The sequence below is a fragment of the Athene noctua genome, chromosome 1, assembly GCF_965140245.1.
Source record: "Athene noctua chromosome 1, bAthNoc1.hap1.1, whole genome shotgun sequence".
Taxonomy (NCBI): Eukaryota; Metazoa; Chordata; class Aves; order Strigiformes; family Strigidae; genus Athene; species Athene noctua.
In genome coordinates, this window is record NC_134037.1 from 241,721,529 (window position 1) to 241,744,085 (window position 22,557).

At 46.4% G+C, this 22,557-nt stretch overlaps 1 protein-coding gene across 2 annotated transcripts in view; it reads left to right on the plus strand.

The window, feature by feature from the left end:
- SLC7A1 (solute carrier family 7 member 1) overlaps positions 1 to 22,557 on the plus strand; it is a 51,622-nt gene that overhangs the window by 25,362 nt on the left and 3,703 nt on the right. For both annotated transcript variants that reach the window (XM_074914718.1, XM_074914726.1), the window contains exons 3-11: positions 1,594 to 1,752; positions 3,819 to 3,990; positions 5,881 to 6,005; positions 7,600 to 7,822; positions 8,643 to 8,782; positions 10,461 to 10,563; positions 12,340 to 12,551; positions 12,884 to 13,032; positions 21,799 to 21,907. In XM_074914718.1, the coding sequence (XP_074770819.1) occupies positions 1,594 to 1,752; positions 3,819 to 3,990; positions 5,881 to 6,005; positions 7,600 to 7,822; positions 8,643 to 8,782; positions 10,461 to 10,563; positions 12,340 to 12,551; positions 12,884 to 13,032; positions 21,799 to 21,907 (1,392 nt within the window). The remainder of the gene's footprint in view (positions 1 to 1,593; positions 1,753 to 3,818; positions 3,991 to 5,880; positions 6,006 to 7,599; positions 7,823 to 8,642; positions 8,783 to 10,460; positions 10,564 to 12,339; positions 12,552 to 12,883; positions 13,033 to 21,798; positions 21,908 to 22,557) is intronic.

The following is a 22,557-nucleotide window of genomic DNA, read 5'->3' on the forward strand; positions in this document are numbered from 1 at the left end:
GTCAGATTTCTTCCTGCTCCCTCAAGCAGTTACAGAGAGTTTGGGATAAGTGGCTGATAGTTCCATGGAACTGGGATCTAGTATAACACATGCAGCAGCTTGTTGTTCCTGTCCTAGAACATGAAGTATTAGAGCCAGGAAAAAAAAAAAAAAGCACTAAAGAAGTAGTCTCTTCCCTCAAATTGTGCCAAAGCTAAGCTGAAAAATTGTAATGTGGTATACAATAACTTCTGGAGATGTTCCACCTCTTTAAAAGCATTCACACTGCACTTTGCTGTCTCAGCGAACAGAAGAGTCTCCAAACAGGTCTGTTCTGCAGATTATTTTTATACTGTTGCAAAGCTGGATTGGGGCTCGCCTCTGCTGAAGAGGATTTAGCTGTAGGTGAGCATGGACCAATTGTTTGACACAATTGCAGGTGCCAAAGTTGGAACCTGAACACACACCCACAGGTGAGTGTGTCAGAACAAACCGTTCTAGGTGGGACGGGGCCCCTGACAGCATTCTCTGAGGTACTGCTCTGCAAACTAAAACCAAACCAACCTCTTTTTTTAACTAGGTAATTATATACAGCAGTAATTATATCATGCAATTAGATGCTGTTATATATAGTGTGCTGTATAAGACATAGGGAGTATAATGATAGCCACTTTAATGCAGGAGAGGGAGAAGTTGGCTATTACCCAAACCTACTCACCTTACACAAGGGTGTCACAGTCTGGTGGTAGCTCTTCATTGTTTCTATTTCTGTTCTCTGAAATGACTCTTCTGGCCCAGACGAGGTCCTGGACTTGGTCATCCTGAGACCCCAGGTTCCTTTCTCCCCTGGCAAGCTGTGTGTGGTTTAGTGCTCTTGGTAACCGCAGCAAACAGCAGTCCTGGAGGGGGAGGTCTGAGCACTTGCTGCAGGCAGGAGTCACGCCACTTGCTGGGATCATCACCAGTGTCCTGCAGTAGGCTGCCTTATGCTCGGATAACTTGTAAATTATATCTGAGTATTTCTCTTGCTTGGATACTCTAGCACCAGAGATTGGCACAGACCTGCATGTTGCTGGAGTGCAGAGCTTACAGAGCTGGGCTAGTGTGGTGGTCCAGGCTCTGGTGCTCCAGTGTCGTGGTGCTGGAGCCTGGCTGGCTTTTGCGAGGTCCGTCTGCCTGGGCTGCAGCCACCCGGCTGGAGCTGCCAGCGATTTCTGCTATATGAGAAGAGACTCAGACCTCTTTAGTATTAGAAATTACCGGGTTAGGGGGAAGGTCATACTCCTGGGAGCGTAAGGAGAAAGTCAGTCTAGGCTGTATCTTGAGGCAAAGTCAAGATTTACTAAGAAGCCAAACAGCTATAAGGATTTTTTTTTTATCTTGTCAGCTGAGTGGTCTGAGACCACCACCTGTGTGTTACCATCAAAGCAGATGCCGGGCATGAATTACAGACTGTGGGCTGGATCTGCAGAGCAAAGGCTGCTCCCAGCACCCAGGGAATGCATACAAGGTTGATTTGAGGCCCTGCATGGGAAAAAGCTGTGCAAGGTACCTGCTGTTGGGAACGTGTGCCTGCCATGAAGGGTGACCTGTATCCTTTCTGTCCTCTGGCAGGAACTTCGAGTGTGGCCAGAGCCTGGAGCGCAACATTTGATGAAATCATAGGCCAGCACATTGAAGAATTTTGTAAAAAATACATGACGATGGATGCTCCTGGAGTGCTAGCAAAATACCCAGACATCTTCGCTGTGGTGATAATCATCATCCTAACAGGTAAAACTTGGGAGGGGTTTGTGAGTCTTGAACCTCCTTCTTCTGTAATTTCATTGTTTGCTTTTGGAATAGGCTCAAAGTTCTGATTTATTTTGGACAACATATTAAAGACTCTTTATTTGCTACAGATGTTGGGTTGACCTGTATAGCTGCTGTAGAGTTAGCATGGGGCATAGCCTGTTTACAAGTTTTTTAATTATAGGGGAGCATTTTTGGTATTTTTTTCAGACACTTGTAAAACCTTCAATCAAATTTTATGTAAGGAATAAAAGAAAAGGTGATTTGTTATCCTCAATCAGGTGTGGAAGTTTAATCCTTCCCTCCACAAATCCTATTACACAAGAATTCAATTCTGTTGCTCTATCAACCTTATTCCCCCTTTGATAATCTGCCAATTTTCAGTGCCTTGAACCAGGAAAGTAAGGGGGGGGGGGGGGAAGGGACTCAGTAAGAACCTCATGTACTACTGGTTTGTTTTTTCACTGGATCTTGCAAAGCATTGCCAAATTTAGGAAAATCTAAATAATTAACACCACTCATGTACCCCTCTCTGGTTTCCATAATGCGGGAGCTGCAGTGTCACTCCAACAAGATTATCCCAACATTTCCCACTCTGATCAAGATGGCTGTCTCACAGCATGAGCTGCACTCATGGGAACAGGCTTCATAAGCAATAAGCAAGGGGTGCTTTAGTATCCGGGTTTGCATTTGTATCTAGGACTACACTGAAGACGGCTGACGTCGATAACGCCCTCTGTTTTCAGGACTACATCTGAATGGGAGAGATATTCCTTTTTGTTCATTTGCGTATAATAGGAATTGTTCTAGATTAGAATCTGGTCTTTTACCTCAGATACAATTTACAAAATTTAGGACTCCTCACTTTAGCGCTGCTGAGGCATAAAATTATGCAAATTACCAGTGGCTTTATTCCCCTGCATGGAGCAAATTCCCTGGATTTTAATTAAAAATGCAAACCATTCTTTTTTACAAAAAGCTGCTGAATGACCAGCTTTAGTCTCAAATATAAGCACTACAGGTTTATTTCTGCTTGCTCTGTCTTGAGCTTCAGATTTTTACAAGGTACCCTACAAGTTTACCAGGGCAGGTATGCAGTTTTATCACACACCTCCCTGATGTGGCTCTCTTAGCTTATTTCCTATTCTAAAAGAAGGAAAGGTGACTGCACAGCATGCTCCTCTCTCCCTGAAGTGCCTTGGAGTAGCAGTAAGGACACCCTGTTGTGCTTCACTTCTCCCTCAGGCCAGTGTGAAGTTTTTTTACCTTCTCCCTCAGCTTCTGCCTTAGATTTGAGTTAAAGGTTTGGATTCTTGAAAATCAGGCACCTGAAAAGCAATCACAAGTTACCAGAGCTTGTTGTTCTGAGAAGCCGAGCTATGCCTCAGTGATATGCTGGTTGCCAAAGCCTTTAAATGTGCTATTCTTCAGATGGATGCTCTTAAGGCTGAAGTCCTGCTCTTGCTGAACTCACTGACAAAAGTTACCTCTGATTAAAATGGGAGCAAGATTCCCAGGATGCCACCTTCTTCTGTGTCTTCAGCACTAAAGTAGTTGTCCTCCTGGATTTGGTCCTTGCTCATATTTTCCCCTGCTTCTAAGGAAAGTTGAATGTTATTCATAACTTCTGCATGTTGCCAAGACCTCTATGACAATGTTTCTTCATGAAAAACCACACAGGATGCTTTCTCCAGGTCTCTGGGTGGAATTTGAGGCTGTATCTAGGTGGCACAGCATAGCGCCAGGGGTGACCAGAGCTGGTGTTGAACGTGCTGGAAGCAGCTTAGCTGTGTTAGCAAAGCACTTCACCAGGGGCACATGCCAGGTGGGAAAATGTGTTGCATCCTGCAGTAGTGATGTCTGGGGTGGAGTCCTCCGTCTGTGTGAGTTAATCCTGACCTACCTGAGCTACTTGGCTTTGTGGAGTAATGAGGTGTGATAAGTTGGGCAGAGAACAGTATGAACAGACCTGGACTGTCTCTGCAAGTCCCCAGTGCGTGCTGCTGGTGGTGAAATGCCTGACTGCCCATCTGCCATTTTTTCCCTAGGGCTTTTAATTTTTGGTGTGAAGGAATCTGCCCTGGTGAACAAAGTGTTCACCTGCATTAACATCCTCGTCCTTGGCTTTGTCATGGTCTCCGGCTTTGTGAAAGGGTCTATTAAAAATTGGCAGCTGACCGAACAGGACATTTACACAAACATCAGCATTTACAGAAACAAGTAAGTTGGATCTTTTCTTCTCAGCTTTGAAATGGATGCATTTTCAATGGCAAATGGGGGGTTGTGGAGTGATTTAGAAAACCAGAGAATGGGATGGCTCCCTCCTTTTCCAAACACCTTGGAGGCAAAGCTGGTTTTGCTGGGTGTTTGCTGAAAGCAGGCTGTGCTGATGGGCTGAAACTGATAGGAGGTAGGCTGTGTCAAGGTGGGCCCTGATGCAGAACTGGCCATTGCCAGCCTCATGACCAATACAGCATCTAATTTGAGAGACAAGAGCTTTTTAGACAACCTCCTACTAAAGGCTACACTAGGCTGGCTCTGGTGTGTGTATGAAGCCATGACCAAGTATAGCTCTGTAGTTTCTTTGGACACTTCGTCAGTATCTTTGAGGCTGTTTTACTTTTTGTAGACCTTGTTCCAAATGCCTCAGTAAAATGAAGGCAAGTTGCAGATTATTTTAATGCATTGCAGCAAGCATATAATGAATCCATTTCTAATAACATTTTGATACTTGGTCAGAATCCTGTCTTTCTATACAAAATCAAAATTAAGGAACTTACAAGGGTTGCCATTGATACAAAATTGTTCATTTTTGCTTGAGACTGTACACAGAATGAAGGCCTTTAAATATCTCCATGTACATCAGCTCAGTCCTGGCTTGCTATCTAAACCCTTTATGTTGGCCTGCAAGGAAGTGCAGTTTGGCAAAAACTGGAGAGATTCATAAATGTTGCATGGGTCAAGTTTGGCTTGTGTACAAGTTGCTTATTGAGCCTCTCTGCAAAATTCAACCTGTTGTGAACAAATTGCTTCTGTAGGAAAGGTCCCCCCTCCTTCCTTACTGCTATTGCTATGCAAGCAGCAATTTGTGCAATAGCTTCAAAGTGTAACTGTAGTTCTTTGACGCGTGGCACTTACCATTTTTGTAAAATCTGTCTGGGGTTTATTTTATGATTATTTCCTGAGTAACCTGCATTTGGGTTGTGCTATTTTTGCAAATAACTGGCCAGTTTTCATCTAAGTGTCAGAAGAGCTTCTACAAGAGAGTTCAGATGCTTACACCTGATAAGACTTGCAGTTTTGGGATTTACTTCAATTTAATTGCCTTAATTCATCTTTACAAAGGCTTTTTCCTGAAAAAATGACCGAAGTCACTTGATTTGAAGGATGTGTTATCACTCAGCACAGGCAAATGGATCTGGCGTCCTGATCCAGAGTTCACTGGGATCAGTATGTGTCTGTCTGTTGACTTTAATGTACTTTGGATGAGGCTCAGCAAAGCATTTGGTGTGTCAGGCATGCTGGCTCCTCTCCTTCCTCAGGTTCACAAGCATGGTTTGGGTATGAGCTTGGCACAGGGAATTTTGAAGTTGAGAATGGAGGATTGGGTGGATTTTAGACAGTTGTGGCACCCTGCACCACTCTCTGATGTCTACTCACTTACACTTTAAGTCCATTTTAGGTGAGAAGTGGATGGTTTACATGTCTCTCCATCTTCGGCTTTCAGAATTACATGTTGTGCTTTTTCAAAAGCTTACATTTAAATGAATATGTGTATCTACACACATGTAGTAATATCAGGAGAAGAATTCACATATTCATGCTATTTTCTCCCTGTCTTGGCTAAGACATTTTTATCCGCCTCATAAAACAGGTGGTGGGAACAGACCGTGAACCATTTTTATTCCATGCATTCCTCAGGCTGTTGCAGGCCAGTCCAAAGCTCAGCAGTGGGTAGGGCTTATCATTTTGCCTGGTATTTGTATGCTAGTGTGTGAAAGGGAAAGAGTGTTCCTTTGAACTCAAGCCTTGGATTTTATGAGATATGTGAATAGTTTTGTTACTACCACCTAGGCAGGATGACTTCTAACCCAGTGCCATGCCTTTCAGTCAAACACAGGAGGAAAAGGTCTATGGTGTCGGAGGGTTTATGCCCTATGGATGGAAAGGAGTCCTGTCAGGGGCAGCCACGTGTTTTTATGCTTTCGTGGGATTTGACTGTATTGCTACTACAGGTAAGAGGGAAGATGTCTTCATTCCGGTTTTGAACCTGGTTGCTGATTGATTGGCTTTCAGTAATGTTGAATAATTCAAGGCCCTGCATTCATCATCCCTCTGAACATCAGCCCAAAATATACTTTTGGCTCAGCTGCAACTAATAGTCAAAGTGCTGAGTATGTTCAAGTCCCTGGGTGCCTGAGTGTTGACTTCTAGCTGCTGTGGTGGGCAGCTAGACTGTTTAACCCACAAAACAAGTTTTCTCCCCTCTTCTCTGCCTGCAGGGCCCAATCTCATGGATGGTCACTGGTGACACTAACCAGGTCAGACTCCACAGAAAACATGTCCAGCTTTACCAGTTAGGCAAACAGGGAAGGCCCAGGTTCAGATGCCGTGTATGACTGGTGAAGTTTGAAACTAACTCCAGATGGAGTAGGGTTCTTCAGTGCCTTCAGCTTAAGAAGCTCCACTGGCTTTGGAGTATTTAAAGAGCCAGAAAAAGAGGGTACCTCTGGAGAGTCATCTGCAGCCTAAAGCTGTGCCTCAAAATCAGGGGGAGTTTTTATCTCCAAAGGTTCAGAGGTCTCCTTCTGAGAAAGAAACCATCAGCATTGTCATATTTCTCCTGGCTAAGAAGAATCTCCATTCCTTGGAGAAAGGAAGGATTATCCATAATTTCACATTTGGCAAGAACTGAGTTCCTTCAAAGCTGGAGCAAAGGGAGGAGGAGATCATCAGAAAGACAGATAAAGCAGTACTGCATCTTGTTCCAAGAAGTTTGAGACGTGATGGCTACATTACTCCAGCCAGTCCTAGGGCCTCTCCTTCAAGGAGAAACACGTTTTTCTGCCTTTGGCTTACAGGTGTATGGGTGTCTGCGTATCAGTGCATCCTCCTGAAATGCCAAACCTCAGAAGCTCTTGCTTTCAGAGAAGAGCAGCTTTAGCTTTGTAGGACAGGGAAGGCTCAAAGCTGTTTCTTAATTAATCAGTGCCTGAATTTTGAAGATTTTTTTCACGTTTTTGCACATTCTTCCCAACTTGATTGTCAAATTTCCAATAAAAAATAGAGGGAATTCCCTTTTTTTAAGAGGGATTTTCAAAGATCTGTATGATTTCCAGGTGCTGTGCAAAGTCTGCCTTTCCCTGGAACTGGGCACTTATGGTGCTGTGTTTGCTGTGTAGTAGTTCTGGTGGAGATGCTAACTGAAATGGTCACCCAAGGACTTGCCCTACAACTGCACAATAACTTCTTGTCCCATCATTTGTGATTATTGAACTCTTCTTGGGGCTGCACCATCAGCGGGATAGCAGGAATAGTTGGAGGTAAAAATAATCCTTTTGGGGGAAAGGACTATTTTTAATCCAGATTGTTTGTGTGTCTGAGTGTACAAGACCCCACAAATGTTTGCCAGAAAGAGTGACAGGAGCAGCAGAAGTGGGAGCACACAGGCTGTGATATGCCATGTGGATGGGGCAAGCCATCAGCAGTGTCATGGTTAAACAGCAGCTCACTGCCCACAAAGCCTTTGAAAGCCCCAGCTAGCATGACCCAGGTTGGGATAAAGTTCTTGGTCATTGTTTAGCTGATAATTTAATTTCTTTCTTCTAGGCGAGGAGGTAAAAAACCCTCAAAAGGCTATTCCTATTGGCATCGTGGCATCTCTGCTCATCTGCTTTGTGGCTTATTTTGGCGTGTCAGCTGCCCTGACGCTCATGATGCCTTACTGTGAGCTGGATACCAATAGCCCTTTACCCAATGCCTTTAAATATGTCGGTTGGGATGGAGCCAATTATGCAGTGGCTGTCGGTTCCTTGTGTGCACTTTCTACGAGGTGAGACAGTGCTCTTCCTTTGTGTGTCTCTCAGGGCAAACATGTATCTTCAGCCCCTTTAAAAATGGTGGATGTCAGGGCTTTGCCTTCACTGTGTTCCCCTGGGCCAAGGGAGCTGAGACCAGGAATGAAATTCAGAGCTGTTGACTTCAAAAGGACCAGGTTTTCACCCTGTGATGGATTTCACAGATGGACATGACCAGCATCATGTCAGAAACTCCCATTTTAGCAGCAGACCCAGGAGGTACATCTTTGGAATATAAATCTGGATTGAGTGACTAAGTCATAGAGGCAACTCTGCAGTGCAAGCATGGTTTGCCTGCAAGGCGTCCTGGCCTGCTGGGTGGAGAGCAGACTTGTGTCAGGTAGTGCAGGGGGCATCTTCTGGAGCGTATGGGGCTTACCATATCCAGGGCCGTCTGTCTGCAGCTTGCCTGCAGGACAGCCATCTGGGCAGGCTGGAGGCAGAATACGTTGTATTCTCCTGCACTCTTGGAGGCCATTGTTTCAGATCAATTTAGACATAATTCAGTTAGGTGAGAAACTCATAGAGGCTCATAGAAGCTACAGCTCTTTTGCCACTCTGAAAGTCAGGCGGTTTTCATGTCCATGGCTAAGTTTAGGTATCCAAATCTTAGGGCTGCACCTCAGTTGACAAGCCATCAGTAACATGGGTGTGCAGAAGGAGCCCTTGAAGAAGCTGAAATGAATGAAAGCCGCCTGTTCTGTGTTTGTACTGCCGTAAATTTGCTTTCATTTGTGTGTCTGTGTTCAGCAGGAGGTGATATAAGTAGATTATTTCCCCCTTCTGTGTCCTTAGTCTCCTTGGCTCCATGTTTCCAATGCCTCGAATAATTTATGCTATGGCAGAAGATGGACTTCTCTTTAAAACTTTGGCTAAAGTCAATGAGAAGAGAAAAACTCCAGTAATTGCAACAGTGACATCAGGGGCCATTGCAGGTAAGATCCAAAGACTTGTACGAATGTGTGGAAAGGAGACAGAAGTTCATCCTAGGGGCAGATAAGTCTGCCTGACTCTAGCCCAACTTCTTAACTGGATGTATTGCACAGCATGACATCCCAGAGGATGCCCTGGGTTTCCAAGACATGCCCTGGAGGGGCAGGATGAGCATAAATAACTCGCTGTGTGCCTGTCCCTCTTTCTTGGAGCTCATTGCTGCCATCCTGTCTCAGGCCAGGAATCACCTTCATCTACTCCCTGGGTGCTCTGCTGGTCTTAGCAATAATTACCCCCCTGCAATGTGGCAGCCAGTGGTGCCTCAGCATCCTTGCGGCTGTTGGCCTGGCTTGGCTGAAGGCACTGCACCGCCTGTGGGTAGCAGCTCGGCAGAAGACGCCAGAGCAGCCAAAGACAGGCAGATGGCTCCTATGGCATTGGTGTTTGTTAATCAGTTAGTCACAGCTGGCAGCTGTCCTCTTCTCCCTTTTCCTCTCCTGGCCCCCAGGAATACGGGAACTAAACCTCCAGACAGCAAGGATGAGCAGCTTACCCTCTTCTCACAGCCGCCCCCTTCCTCGTGATGCCTAGTGAAGAGGAGAGCCTTGCTGCTTCCTCTTCACCTTCTGCTGCAAATGCAGGATGAGCCATCGTTTCCAGAGCATGCTGCCTTTGGTGGGGAGTTGCTGCCAGACTGCCACTGTGGGCTCTGAGCTTCTGTGAAAGCACTCAGCTACTGCCACTAGGACTCGTGGAGCTTCCTCACAGCTGCTTCTCTTCATGTGTCCTTGGGTCTAGACAGGGGGAAAAAAGAGCCAGATAAAGTAAAAAAAAAAAGTGCTTCACGGTTTCTCCAGGTCTCCTTAGAGTGGTCTGTAGTGCCTAGGACCAAAGCATACATGAAGCTGCAGGGACAGCACTTGCCAGCTGAGCTTGAAGGTTGGGTTGGTTGTTGGGTTCCAGGTGGTGCATTGAGAACAGGCTGGGCCAGGCTTAGCTCAGATCCCTGCACTCTCTTATGACTGGTGACGTCACCTGAATGTCTTGACTATGTCATCTGTCTTCTACTTACTCGCTTCTCCTTCTGAAGGTCTTCAAACAAAGTTCTGTACAAGCAGGAGTTGCCTGGTGAGGGTGTGTAAGCAGGGTAATCCCTAGGGGATGGCAGTCTACCTTTTTCTGGAAACCCCCACGACATGGCATGCTACTTTAAGATGCCCTCAATGCTTGGTTCCTTTGTGTGCACAAGCCTGGTTTTGCCCCAGCTGAGCTGAGACACCAGAGTGAGGTGCTGCCTGCCCTCTGTTCCCTCCAGCTACTTCCAGGAGATAATGGTGACCTTAGGGGTGCTGCAGCTGTACTGGGGGACTCCAGCAACAAGGCTTAAACACCTGCTTATTGCTGATGGTTGGGTGAACATGCCCATGTGAAGACAAACAGGCCGGCATTTACTGTAGTAAATATTCCCTCCGGTTCCAGCTAGGGAGGTTGTGCTGGGACAGCCTGCAAGGCCATGCGCCAAGTCCTGCCTCCTCACCTCAGGACAGCCTGAGGTCCCCTGCCAAGGCCTGAGCAACAGTCACGTGTGTGCTTTATTGTCATCAATGCTCCTGAGATGCACACATATTCCTCCATGTTACTAATTTTTCTTCCCTCTCTCACCTTCCTCTCCTCCTACAGCTGTTATGGCCTTTCTCTTCGACTTGAAAGATCTTGTGGATCTCATGTCCATCGGGACCCTCCTAGCTTACTCCTTGGTGGCGGCCTGCGTGTTAGTACTGAGGTATGGTTGTAGAAATGACCTCTCTTGTACCACACAGAAATCCACACAGCTGTCAGATGCCCTCATAGTTTCCATGGTCCCAGTAAAACTGTGAACATCTCCAGTTATAAGCATGTGAAAAACTTGTTTCTCTAAGCTTGTGGGAGATTGTGCTAGTTGGATCTGCAGGGGGGTCCTCTGAACTAACCAGGTTTGATCCTTGGTCCATGCCACTCCTGCTGCAGTCAACCCTCAGTGCCCTGAGAGATATGCCAGTGAGTAGGGATGAGAGATGAGTGGTCCTGGATGCCTGCATCGTCATCTTGCTTGTTCCCACTGAGAATACAGTTTCAGTCATCTTACTTTTGAAAGAGGACTCAAGTTAAAGTCTAGCAGCAGAAAAAAAATGAGTATATGTTTGCAGGATCAGTGACTTAGTGCATGTCTTTTAGAATTGCTGAGCTCCCATAGCTTCCCTAACATAAGCTGAAAATTGAGTCTCTTCATGCTTGGCACCAACAGTACTCTAGCCATGAGGACTGTATTTTGAAGATTGTGTTACTGAAGAATACCTTTGTGTTCAATGACTTATTCAAAGTCTGATAGAGGCTTTTTACCTGCTCAGAGCAAATGCATTTAACTCGGAACTGTCTTGCAGCAGGTGAAGGGCCAGTGCTGTACTGTAATACCTTTGCTGTGTGCCTGTGCTGTCCACCCTGCCCCATGAAAATCCCTGATGATTTTCCTTAACCTTCTTATATTTCCTTTGGTTTCCTAGTCCCTTCTTCTCCATACAGCTGTAAATGGCTTCTTAATTTATTTTTGCAAGCTCTTATACTCATTGTATGGCATGTTCCCGATCGTAGATTTGCAGAGTCAACAGCCTGTCTTGTAGCAGCCTGGGCAGTGATCTGGCTGCCCTGATGGCTGCCTGATGAAGTAGCAGTTGAATTGTTTCCAAAGCTGTAGGGTCCTGCCACTAATACCCTGCTGTGTCTGGAGCCAAGGATTTCACTGCATTTCTCAATTTGCAGTGTTTCACAAATGCCCTCATTGCAAACACATCCCCACAGGAGTGATTTTAAGGTGTCTTTCAAAATGGCCCTTGCTTTTAGTGGGGCCTGTAGCTGAGAGTCAAGGGCAAAACTTGTAAAAGAGAGCCAAGCCTGTAAAGTGTTTTTTCTTTATAGATCCACATGGTTGTGCATCAGGGCCCTGTTGAATGAAATGCTGCCCATACATGCAACAAAAAAATTACTTCCACCTCTTCCTTCCCTATGTAGCAGCAGACAAACTAGCAGAAGAGATGGGGATGGAGGAGGATGAGGCACCAGGAATGTCACTGCGGGGTGTGACCAGCAGCTGCTGGGATGTTATAGATGCTGTTAGCTCAGCCATCTTTTTACCAAAATGCAAGAGCTGAACTGCCACAGATAACCTGGTGGCCCGGTTATGATTGTCTGTCTGTGCCCCTGCTGCTTCCTTCTCTGGTCCTCACTGCTATTGCTGGATCATATTTTGGTGACATGGATGACAGGGTTTATGAAAAAGCACTGTTCAGTTTAAAACGCTGACATTAGTATCAAGCTATAGGTGTTAATAGCTGACCATATTGGCTCATGTTATGCTGACATTAGTACTCAGTTTTACACCTGAAAAAGAAGGATGTAGATGTTATGTGTACCTGTTCTGGTGCTATAGGGATCTGGGGTGCAGCCATGGCTATCTATGTGACTTTTAAATGAACAGTACCCTGCACCAAACCAATATGCTCTTTGTTTCATTTCCCTTTTCTAGGTATCAGCCAGAGCAGCCTAATTTGGCATACCAGATGGCTAGGACAACAGAGGAGACGGATAACAATGAGTCTGTGAGCACCAGTGAGTCACAGACAGGATTTCTGCCGGAGGAAGAGGAGAAATGTTCCCTCAAAGTCATACTGTGTCCCCCAAATTCAGACCCTTCCAAGTTCTCTGGCTCGGTGGTGAACGTCTCAACCTTCATCATTGGTAAGGGTTGGGCCAACTGGTAGATCCTTGTACCCACCATAGTGGGAAAGCTCACATCCTGGCTACAGTTTTGATGAGCTTTTGTAATGGTCAAAACAACTGAAGATCTATAGATTAAATTTATGACTTGAAAATAAATCCACAGAAGGGGGGCGGGGGGTGTATAAGGAGAAAGGCATATCTCTTACAGTTAGCTTTTTCATGTGTTACTCTTGTTTGCCAAGCTGTCAGATTCTGCTTTGTCTGCTTGTGGTTTGGTGGTTTTGTTTTGTTTTTTTTTTTTTTCCTGTTCCTAAAAAAAGAATTAGTAAGCTTTTGGTGTCCGTTCACAGGTTTCCTTATCGTGGGTAGCTGTATCCTCACTGCCCTTGAGCCAAGCATTCTGATAAAGGCTGTATGGATTATTGCTGCCATCCTTGTTCTCATTGTCAGCTTCATTATATGGAAACAGCCTGAAAGCAAAACCAAGCTCTCCTTTAAGGTGAGTGTCCTGGGAGGTGTAGCTTGAGAAGAGCTGGAGGTTGTAGGAGGAGGAAGTGCATGTTGGCCTGTATCAGAAGGGGAGACTTGGCCAAATGGACGTGCAGAGAACATAGACAGGATGTGAACTTCTCCATACAGGGCTGCCAGTGAGCTGATAGTTTGAGCTCTCCAGCTCATGTGGTTGTAACGTATCATGATCTGCGCTCGCTGCATAAAGGAATGTCCTACCAGAGCTGAGCTCAGCCTCTGTGGTTTCCTCTTGGGGTCTAACCTCAAATGTCAGTGTAGGTGCTTTGCTGCAAAGTGCAGCATGGCAGAAGAAGCGTTGTGGCAAGCTTGCTGCCTGGCAGTGCGCCATGGGCAGAAGGAGATTTGGCACAGAAAGAGGGGCTGAAAGGGGTTTAGCTGAGACGTCAGAGGAGGGAATCAGAAGGGGAAGCCACATGGTCAGGTCAGACGCCTCAGTAGAGGACTTGGAAAGAAATATAAATGGTGCTGGAGTCCAGGAGAACCTGGAAGGGCAGTACCTGGTGCAGAGGTGTGGCCAGAAGGGAAGGACAGGACAGTGCTTTTGAAAGCAGATGGTTATAGGATATGGAAGAGACAGAGACCAAAGGAAAAAGGGGTGATTTTGAAGGGCCATGTAAGATTTGTGGTTACAGAAGGAGAGAGAACTCAAGAAGCAAGCTTGTGTGTGAGGATCAAAGGGGTACTCACTAAAAGGCTCTAAGAAAGTGCACTTTTAAGTCCCACGTAGTCCCCATGGAGACTAAGGCATGACCATTCTCTCTTTAACAGCCTTATGTATGAAGAACTCTTGTCATTTTCCTGCTGTGTCCAAGCACACCATCCTTTCTATATTAAACAAATGTTGTGATGGGTTTTTTTCCCCAGTATAATCCTGCAAGTCATGTTTTATCATACTGATTTCAGGCTATTTCCCCAATTTATTAAATTAGTTTTGGATTATTACATTAGTTTGGATTCTCACCCCATCCTCCATACTACTCTTCAATTACATTTTTTTTGGTAAATTCTCTGATTTTTAATAACTTCATCCATCCAGAGCTGCCCAAGGTAATGTTTGCAGCTTGTCTTGGGGTTATGGTCCCAGAAATAGAAACAGAAATATCCAGGAGCAGAAAACTCAGGAACTGTCATTTAAACTGTATTTTCTGAACTTGCTTCTGAGGAGATCTTTTCTGACTTACGCTCAGGATATTTTACCTCCTTTTTTTAACCCTCAGCCACGACCCTGTGTGATGGTTTGACTCTGGCTAAATGCCAGGTATCCACCAAGTCGCTCTATCACTTCCCCCCCCCCCTTCCCTTTGTTTTCTCAACAGGGTAAAGAGGGGAAAGAAGATAAACGAACCCTTGTGGGTGAAACAAAAGCAGTTTTAATATAAGCAAAGCAAAGCAAAAGTCCGCGCGCGGAAGCAAAAGCAAACAGATTTATTCTCTGCTTCCCATGAAGAGGCGATGTGGGGCCTTCTCAGGAAGCAGGGCTCCAATACGCGTAGTAGTTGCCTCGGAGGACCAAGGGTGACCCCACCCCCTTCCTCCTTTCTCCCAGCTTTATACTGAGCAGACGTCATATGGTATGGAATATCCCTTTGGTCGGTTTGGGTCAGCTGTCCTGGCTGTGTCCCCTCCCAAGATCTTGCCCACCCCGTCCCACTGGGGAAAATATCAGAAAGAGCCTTGGTGCTGTGTAAGCCCTGCTCAGCAGCAGCCACAACACCAGGGTGCTGTCAACACCCTGCCAGCTCCCAGCATAAAACACAGCACCGTGAGGGCTGCTATAGGGGAAAACCGATTCCAGTTCAGCCAGACCCAATACAGTCTCCACCCCTTATTCCATACCATTTACGTTATGCCCAGGTCCCACATAATATTCATTTATCTATTCCATAAGCTTTCTTCACTTCTTCAGATGTTCAGTGACTTGGCTTCCATCTGTCAAGATAGATGCTCAGGACAGAAGTATGCTTGACCGTTGGACTCCAGCACCGGCTAGGTTTGGGTCGTCATTGCACGTGTCTGGTTCACTCTTCATCGTTCCTACTTCCTCCATCACTTCCTGCAACATACAACTCATCCCACAGATTACTTTCCCCCCAAGGTTAAATGTTCTTGAGGCACACACTGAGTAGTCCCATCCTCCCGCATTACCCACCAAGTACATCCAGGTCCCTGAGCAAAGACAATCCCACGAGTGGGCTTGCCTTTTCCCAAGGGAGGAGCAATCCACACTGCCTTCCCCAGCCACCTCCCTGTGTGTACTACAGGGACCTTACCTCCTCCCACAGTATGAAGGGGGTTTGTTTGGGCAGGCCCAGGACGGTTAACAGATCCTCTGGTATTAATTAGCCAAGTGGCTTCTGCTAAATTTATATCCCAATGCTTCCATCCCCCATTGTCCAATGCTCTCAACATAGTCTTCAACAGTCCATTATATCTTTCAATCTTTCCAGACGCTTGTGGGTAATAAGGGATGTGATACACCCACTCAATGCCATGTTTCTTTGCCCAGGAGTTTATAAGATTATTTCGAAAATGGGTCCCGTTGTCTGACTTGATTCTTTCAGGAGTACCATGTCGCCATAAAATTTGCCTTTCAAGACCCAAGATGGTATTTCAGGCAGTGGCATGATTTACAGGGTATGTTTCTAGCCAACCCGTAGTTGCTTCTACCATGGTGAGTATGTAGCGCTTGCCTTGGCGTGTTTGTGGCAGTGGTCCAATAGAGTCAATCTGCCAGGCCTCACCGTATTGAAAACTCAGCCATCGCCCTCTGTTCCAGGGAGACTTTACTCGTGTGGCTCGCTTGATTGCAGCACATGTTTCACATTCGTGAGTGACCTGTGAGATGGCCTCCATGGTCAGGTCCACCCCTCGATCACGAGCCCATCTGTACGTTGCATCTCTGCCAAGATGCCCTGATGTTTCATGGGCCCATCGAGCTACAAACAGCTCACCCTTATGCTCCCAGTCCAGGTCCAGCCAAGCTACTTCAATTTTGGCAGCTTTGTCTGCTTGCTGATTGTTTTGATGTTCTTCAGTGGCACGCCTTTTGGGCACATGAGCATCTACATGACGTACCTTTAGAGCCACGTTTTCCACTCGGGCAGCGATGTCCTGCCACAATGCAGCAGCCCAGATGGGTTTACCTCTGCACTGCCAATTGGTCTTCTTCCACTCCTGTAGCCACCCCCACAGGGCGTTAGCCACCATCCAGGAGTCCGTGTAGAGATATAATACTGGCCACTTTTCCCGTTCAGCAATCTTTAGGGCAAGTTGGATCGCTTTTACTTCTGCGAACTGACTTGACTCTCCTTCTCCTTCAGTGGCCTCAACGACTTGTCTTGTGGGACTCCACACAGCAGCTTTCCACTTCCGATGGCTTCCTACCACATGACAGGATCCATCAGTAAAGAGAGCATAACGCCTTTCATCTTCTGGTAACTCGTTATATGGCGGTGCCTCTTGGGCACGAGCCACCTCCTCAGGCCGCACTCCAAAATCTCTACCTTCTGGCCAGTCCATGATCTCTTCCAGGATCCCTGGATGGTTGGATTTCCCCAGTCGAGCCCGTTGCGTGATTAACACGACCCATTTACTCCAGGTAGCACTGGTTGCATGATGTGTGGAAGGGATGTTTCCTTTGAACATCCAATGTAATACAGGCAGCCGTGGTGCCAAGAGGAGCTGTGCTTCTGTACCAACAACTTCTGAAGCAGCTCGAATCCCCTCATGCTGCCAGTATCTCCTTTTCAGTCGGAGTGTAGTGGGCTTCTGATCCTCAATATCCCCGGCTCCAAAATCCTAATGGTCGACCTCGAGTTTCACCTGGTATCTTCTGCCAGAGGCTCCATGTGAGTCCGTGCTCCCCAGTTGATGTGTAAAGTATATTTTGCACAGCTGGTCCTGTCCGAACAGGCCCAAGAGCTACCGCTCGAGCTATCTCTTGTTTGATGTGCTCAAAGGCTTGTTGCTGCTCAGGACCCCACTGAAAATTGTTCTTCTTTCGGGTCACTTGATAGAGAGGGCTCACAAGCTGACTGTAACCTGGAATATGCATCCTCCAAAATCCCACAAGTCCTAGGAAAGCTTGTGTTTCCTTCTTGTTGGTCGGTGGAGACATAGTTGCTATCTTGTTGACAACATCCAGTGGCACATGACGGCGTCCATCTTGCCATTTTATTCCCAAGAACTGAATTTCTCGTGCTGGTCCCTTGACCTTGCTTTTCTTTATGGCAAACCCAGCTCTCAGAAGAATCTCAATTACTCTTTGTCCTTTCTTGAACACTTCTTCTGCCTCATTGCCCCACACAATGATGTCATCAATGTATTGTAGATGTTCAGGGGCATCACCCTTTTCCAGTGCAGTTTGAATTAGTCCATGACAAATAGTGGGGCTGTGCTTCCACCCCTGGGGCAGTCGATTCCAGGTATACTGGACACCCCTCCACGTGAAAGCAAACTGTGGCCTGCACTCTTCTGCCAAAGGAATTGAAAAGAATGCATTGGCAATGTCAATTGTGGCGTACCACTTGGCTGCCTTTGACTCCAGTTCATACTGGAGCTCTAACATATCTGGTACAGCAGCACTCGGTGGTGGCGTCACTTCATTCAGGCCACGATCGTCTACTGTTAACCTCCACCCTCGGTCAGACTTTCGCACTGGCCATATTGGGCTATTAAAAGGCGAATGTGTCTTACTGATGACACCTTGGTTCTCCAGTTGACGAATCAATTCTTGGATGGGAGCCAGAGAGTCTCGGTTTGTACGATACTGCCGTCGGTGCACGGTCCTCATAGCAATTGGCACCTGTTGTTCTTCAACTTGCAACAGCCCCACAACAAAAGGATCTTCTGAGAGGCCAGGCAGATTAGACAACTGTTTTACCTTTTCTGTATTCACACTGGCCACACCAAAAGCCCATCGGTATCCTTTTGGGTCTTTGAAGTATCCCCTCTTGAGATAGTCAATGCCCAAGATGCAAGGGGCTTCTGGGCCAGTTACAATGGGATGTTTTTCCCACTTGTCCCCAGTCAAGCTAACCTCGGCCTCCAATACTGATAGTTCTTGACAGCCCCCTGTCACTCCTGAAATCCAGATAAGTTCTGCCCCTCTATAACTTGACGGCATTAGTGTACATTGTGCCCCGGTGTCAATTAAAGCCTGGTACTTCTGTGGATTTGATGTGCCAGGCCATCGAATCCACACTGTCCAATACACCCGATCATCCCTTTCCTCCTCCTGGCTGGAGGCAGGGGCCCTCTATTCCTGTTCTTGGTCGGAGTACTCACTGTCTGACTCTTGCTGTGCCAGGCCGGAGGTTCCTTCTTCAGGGTCAAGGGAGGTGATCTCAGTCTTTCTGTACCTGGGAGATCGCTGGTTACTTCCTTGTGGTTTTACACCAGCTACATAACAACCTTCTTAGATGTCTTCTTGTTGGCAGGGGTCTTTCCTCGCAATTCATGTACACGTGCTTCCAACTTAAAGGTGGGTTGACCATCCCACTTCCTCATGTCCTCCCCCTGGTCGCGCAGGAAGAACCAGAGTTCGCCATGTGTCATGCGCCTTGGCTTTCCTTTCCCCCTGACTGGGACAGGAGAGAAATGATTTCTTGGGGAGCTCCTAACATCCAGGGCACTCGCCCATAGAGATGAGGAGGTACCAAGACTCTCTTCAAAGTTCTGAAGCCAGGAAGAGACTGCCTCTACAGTTGGCGTACATCTTAGTCCTTCTCCTGCATCCATTTCTGGGTAGTACATTGCGGCCAAGCCGGCAGAATACGAGGATGGCGCACCTTTAATCACCTTCTTCCACATGGCCCGTGTGCATGGGACATCCTCTGGATTTTTAGGGGCTTCATCATTATCTGGATCACCATAGATGACTTCCATCACTGCTAATTCTCTCAGGTACTGGACACCTTCATCTGCAGTAGCCCACTTCCCTGGGGTGTGGTCCATAAGATCTTCCTTAAAAGGATACCTTGCTTTAACACTTGAAAGGAGTCGTCTCCACAGACTGCAAATTGCTGTCTCTTTTCCAATTCCCCTTTCAATTCCTCGATTTCTAGCAAGGGAACCCAGCTGTTGGGCTTCCTTACCTTCCAGCTGTTGAGCATCTGCCCCATTATCCCAGCATCGCAGCAGCCAGGCAGCGATCCGCTCACCCGGCTGGCGGCAGTAGTCTTTCCGCAGATCTCGCAGTTCTGATGACGTCAGGGACCGGGTAGTTTCTGCCTCCTGTTTCAGTTCTGTTATTCCCTCTTCTGATACCTTTGCTGAAAGACCAGCTTCTTCCTCCTCTTTCTCCTCCCTTATTAATCGAGGGTATGGGCCTGTTGTTCTCCTTGTCCATTGTTTCTTTTTTACTACTGGGGCATTCTCTGCTGTTGTTGTTATTGTTTGAGTTCCCATGTCAACCACAGTCCTTTGAGAGTGCTGAACTGCGGCTCGATAAGCACAGGCCAGGCCCCAGTAAAGTGCTAGAAGTTGCTGATTCTCATTGGGATAGGCAAGACACCCCTCTAACAGGTGATGTGTCAATTTTGTGGGGTTGCTTGCCTGTTCAGGGGTGAGATCCCAGGCTACAGGAGGTGATAACCGTCCTAGGAATCTGCCCAACTCCTTCCACTCTCCCTGCCACCCAGGAACAGGCCGCCTCAGAGCACATTTTGGCACCGATTCACTCAAAATTTGCGTTCTCTTACACCAAGAGCATACCGAGCTCCACACAACCCACAACAGGCGAACAGCATTAATAAAGAGTATCAATGAACTAACATAAGGATGACTAAGTACCTCGGGAGCCTGCAAAATAAAACCACTCATGATGTTCCCGATTCCTTGCAGCATGTTCCCGAGCTTAACAAAATAAAGATAAGCAGCGCAATAAACAAGCCCGTGACCAGTACAAGAGCTTGTTGCTTAATAACTACTATAGCCACAGCACATTTAATATAAAACTGCTGTTGTTTTGCCCCACGTTGGGTGCCAGAATAGACTGTGATGGTTTGACTCTGGCTAAATGCCAGGTATCCACCAAGTTGCTCTATCACTTCCCCCCCCTTCCCTTTGTTTTCTCAACAGGGTAAAGAAGATAAACGAACCCTTGTGGGTGAAACAAAAGCAGTTTTAATATAAGCAAAGCAAAGCAAAAGTCCGCGCGCGGAAGCAAAAGCAAACAGATTTATTCTCTCCTTCCCGTGAAGAGGCGATGTGGGGCCTTCTCAGGAAGCAGGGCTCCAATACGCGTAGTAGTTGCCTCGGAGGACCAAGGGTGACCCCACCCCCTTCCTCCTTTCTCCCAGCTTTATACTGAGCAGACGTCACATGGTATGGAATATCCCTTTGGTCGGTTTGGGTCAGCTGTCCTGGCTGTGTCCCCTCCCAAGATCTTGCCCACCCCGTCCCACTGGGGAAAATATCAGAAAGAGCCTTGGTGCTGTGTAAGCCCTGCTCAGCAGCAGCCACAACACCAGGGTGCTGTCAACACCCTGCCAGCTCCCAGCATAAAACACAGCACCGTGAGGGCTGCTATAGGGGAAAACCGATTCCAGTTCAGCCAGACCCAATAAACCCTGTCCAAGGAAAAAAAAAAAATTAGACCTGTCACTGCTAAATCTGTAATGGTGGTTTCTTATCTCCTTGTTGTCCTTTAGACATTTACAACCTGACTGTTGAGTAATTTTTCTCCAAAGTCTTGGGGAATCCACGGCTGGCTGTTTTTTTCCCCAGTTGTTTTTCTGTATTTCTTTTTATTAGGTAATTTGTCTTCCTTCTCCAGTCCTTAGACACCTTACTTACCAGTCTACCAAGAGCTGAGACATGCCTATTAATAGTTCAGAGATCACTTCTACACCCTCTGGGTACATAACTCACCCACCTAGAGAAATTTTATTTGTCTCTACTGACTTGACAAAGCCTAATTTAGAAAAATATTCTTCTTCCATTTTCTAATTTGTGTGCCCGTCCCCTTCTCTGATGATGTGAACAGCTGCTCACCAGAAATGGTTTTTTTTGTGAAACGTAAATCAAGAAAGACCTACAATATTTCAGCTTGTTTCTTTTTGTAAATCTTCTTTTTCCTTAGGAGTGAAGTTCAGTTTCCTCTTGGTTTCACCATATTCACAAACCTTCCTATTGTTAAAATTTGTCCTTTCTGATTTTGTCTTTACATGTCTGTACTATTTCTTTATATTCAGATTTTTGCATTTTGGCTTTACCAATCTCATTCTTCTTTGTAATATCATTAAGGCATTCTTGGTACAGCTGCACTCATCTCTTACTATATTTCTTGATTTTCTTCTGCTTTGGGATAAGTTGTTCTGTATTGCTTAATTACCTTGGTACCTGCTGGATGAAGTTCCTCAGGCCCCTCCTTTGACATTCCCCTTAACCTTATCCTGGTCTTCAGTAGGTGCCTGTCATGATACAGTGATTGGTTTTTCCTCTTCTCTCCTTTGCCCCACAGGTAATTAGTATTGCTGCTAAAAATTGTCTCTTGCCTCCTTCCAGACCACAAAACAAGGACAGCCATTCTTAAAACAGGCGAACAACAGTGTTCACACCCCTCTCCCGTGGTGGATTGATGTCCTCTGCTGTGGTCTAACCTTGCCTTTTCTCTGGCATGGCAGCTGAAGAGCTGGTAACAGCCATCGCTTCCTGTTCACAAGGGATGCAGTGTTCTTGCCTGCCCACTGATCTGCCCTGTGGATGTAATGTATCCCTTTTTCTTTTTCAGGTACCTCTTTTGCCCCTTCTTCCTATTGTGAGTATTTTTGTGAATGTTTACCTCATGATGCAACTAGACCTAGGCACATGGATACGGTTTGCAGTCTGGATGCTCATAGGTGAGTTTGAGAGAGTGAAAAAATGTTATGTTCAAAGTTACTAGATTTTGTTAACCATAACTTCATTGTATCATTCCAGGGAGGGATTCTGCACTGTCATCATCCTTGGGCAACCTTGGCGTCTTAGCTGAAGCCATTTAGGCAGTGTGTCTCAAGCCTTATTTTAAAATCCAGGGTCATGAAACCTTTGTGAGGACAAAACAACAACCCATGAACCATCTTGTGGGTCTTGTTTCCAGCAAGAAACCATAGAGTGGTTTTTGTTGGCTGTCCTGGAACTGCAGTCCAGGTCGTGGGGCTTGTGCCTCTGGAGCTGAAGGAGCTGGGCTGCATCCCAAGGTGCTCCCAGTAGCTGTGTGGAGAAGGCTGAATTGCCTGAAATGCCCAGGGAATTTCTTACGATGAAAACAAGTAAGATTAGCATCAGTTGTGGATGTATTTTACTGAGACGGAGGCTGTAGGCACACAAATGGAGAGAGAAAGCTCTCTGCAGAATAGACTGCATTGAGCTCACTGAGAAGTTTATTCTGTAATCAGCCCCCTGTTTGGGGCCTGAATAGATCCCATCTTTTAAAGACTGGTGCCTGTGTTAATGGCTTTTTTTGACGGAAGGCAGTGGCTGTGCTCTAGAAGGTAGCTGTCAGGAAAGC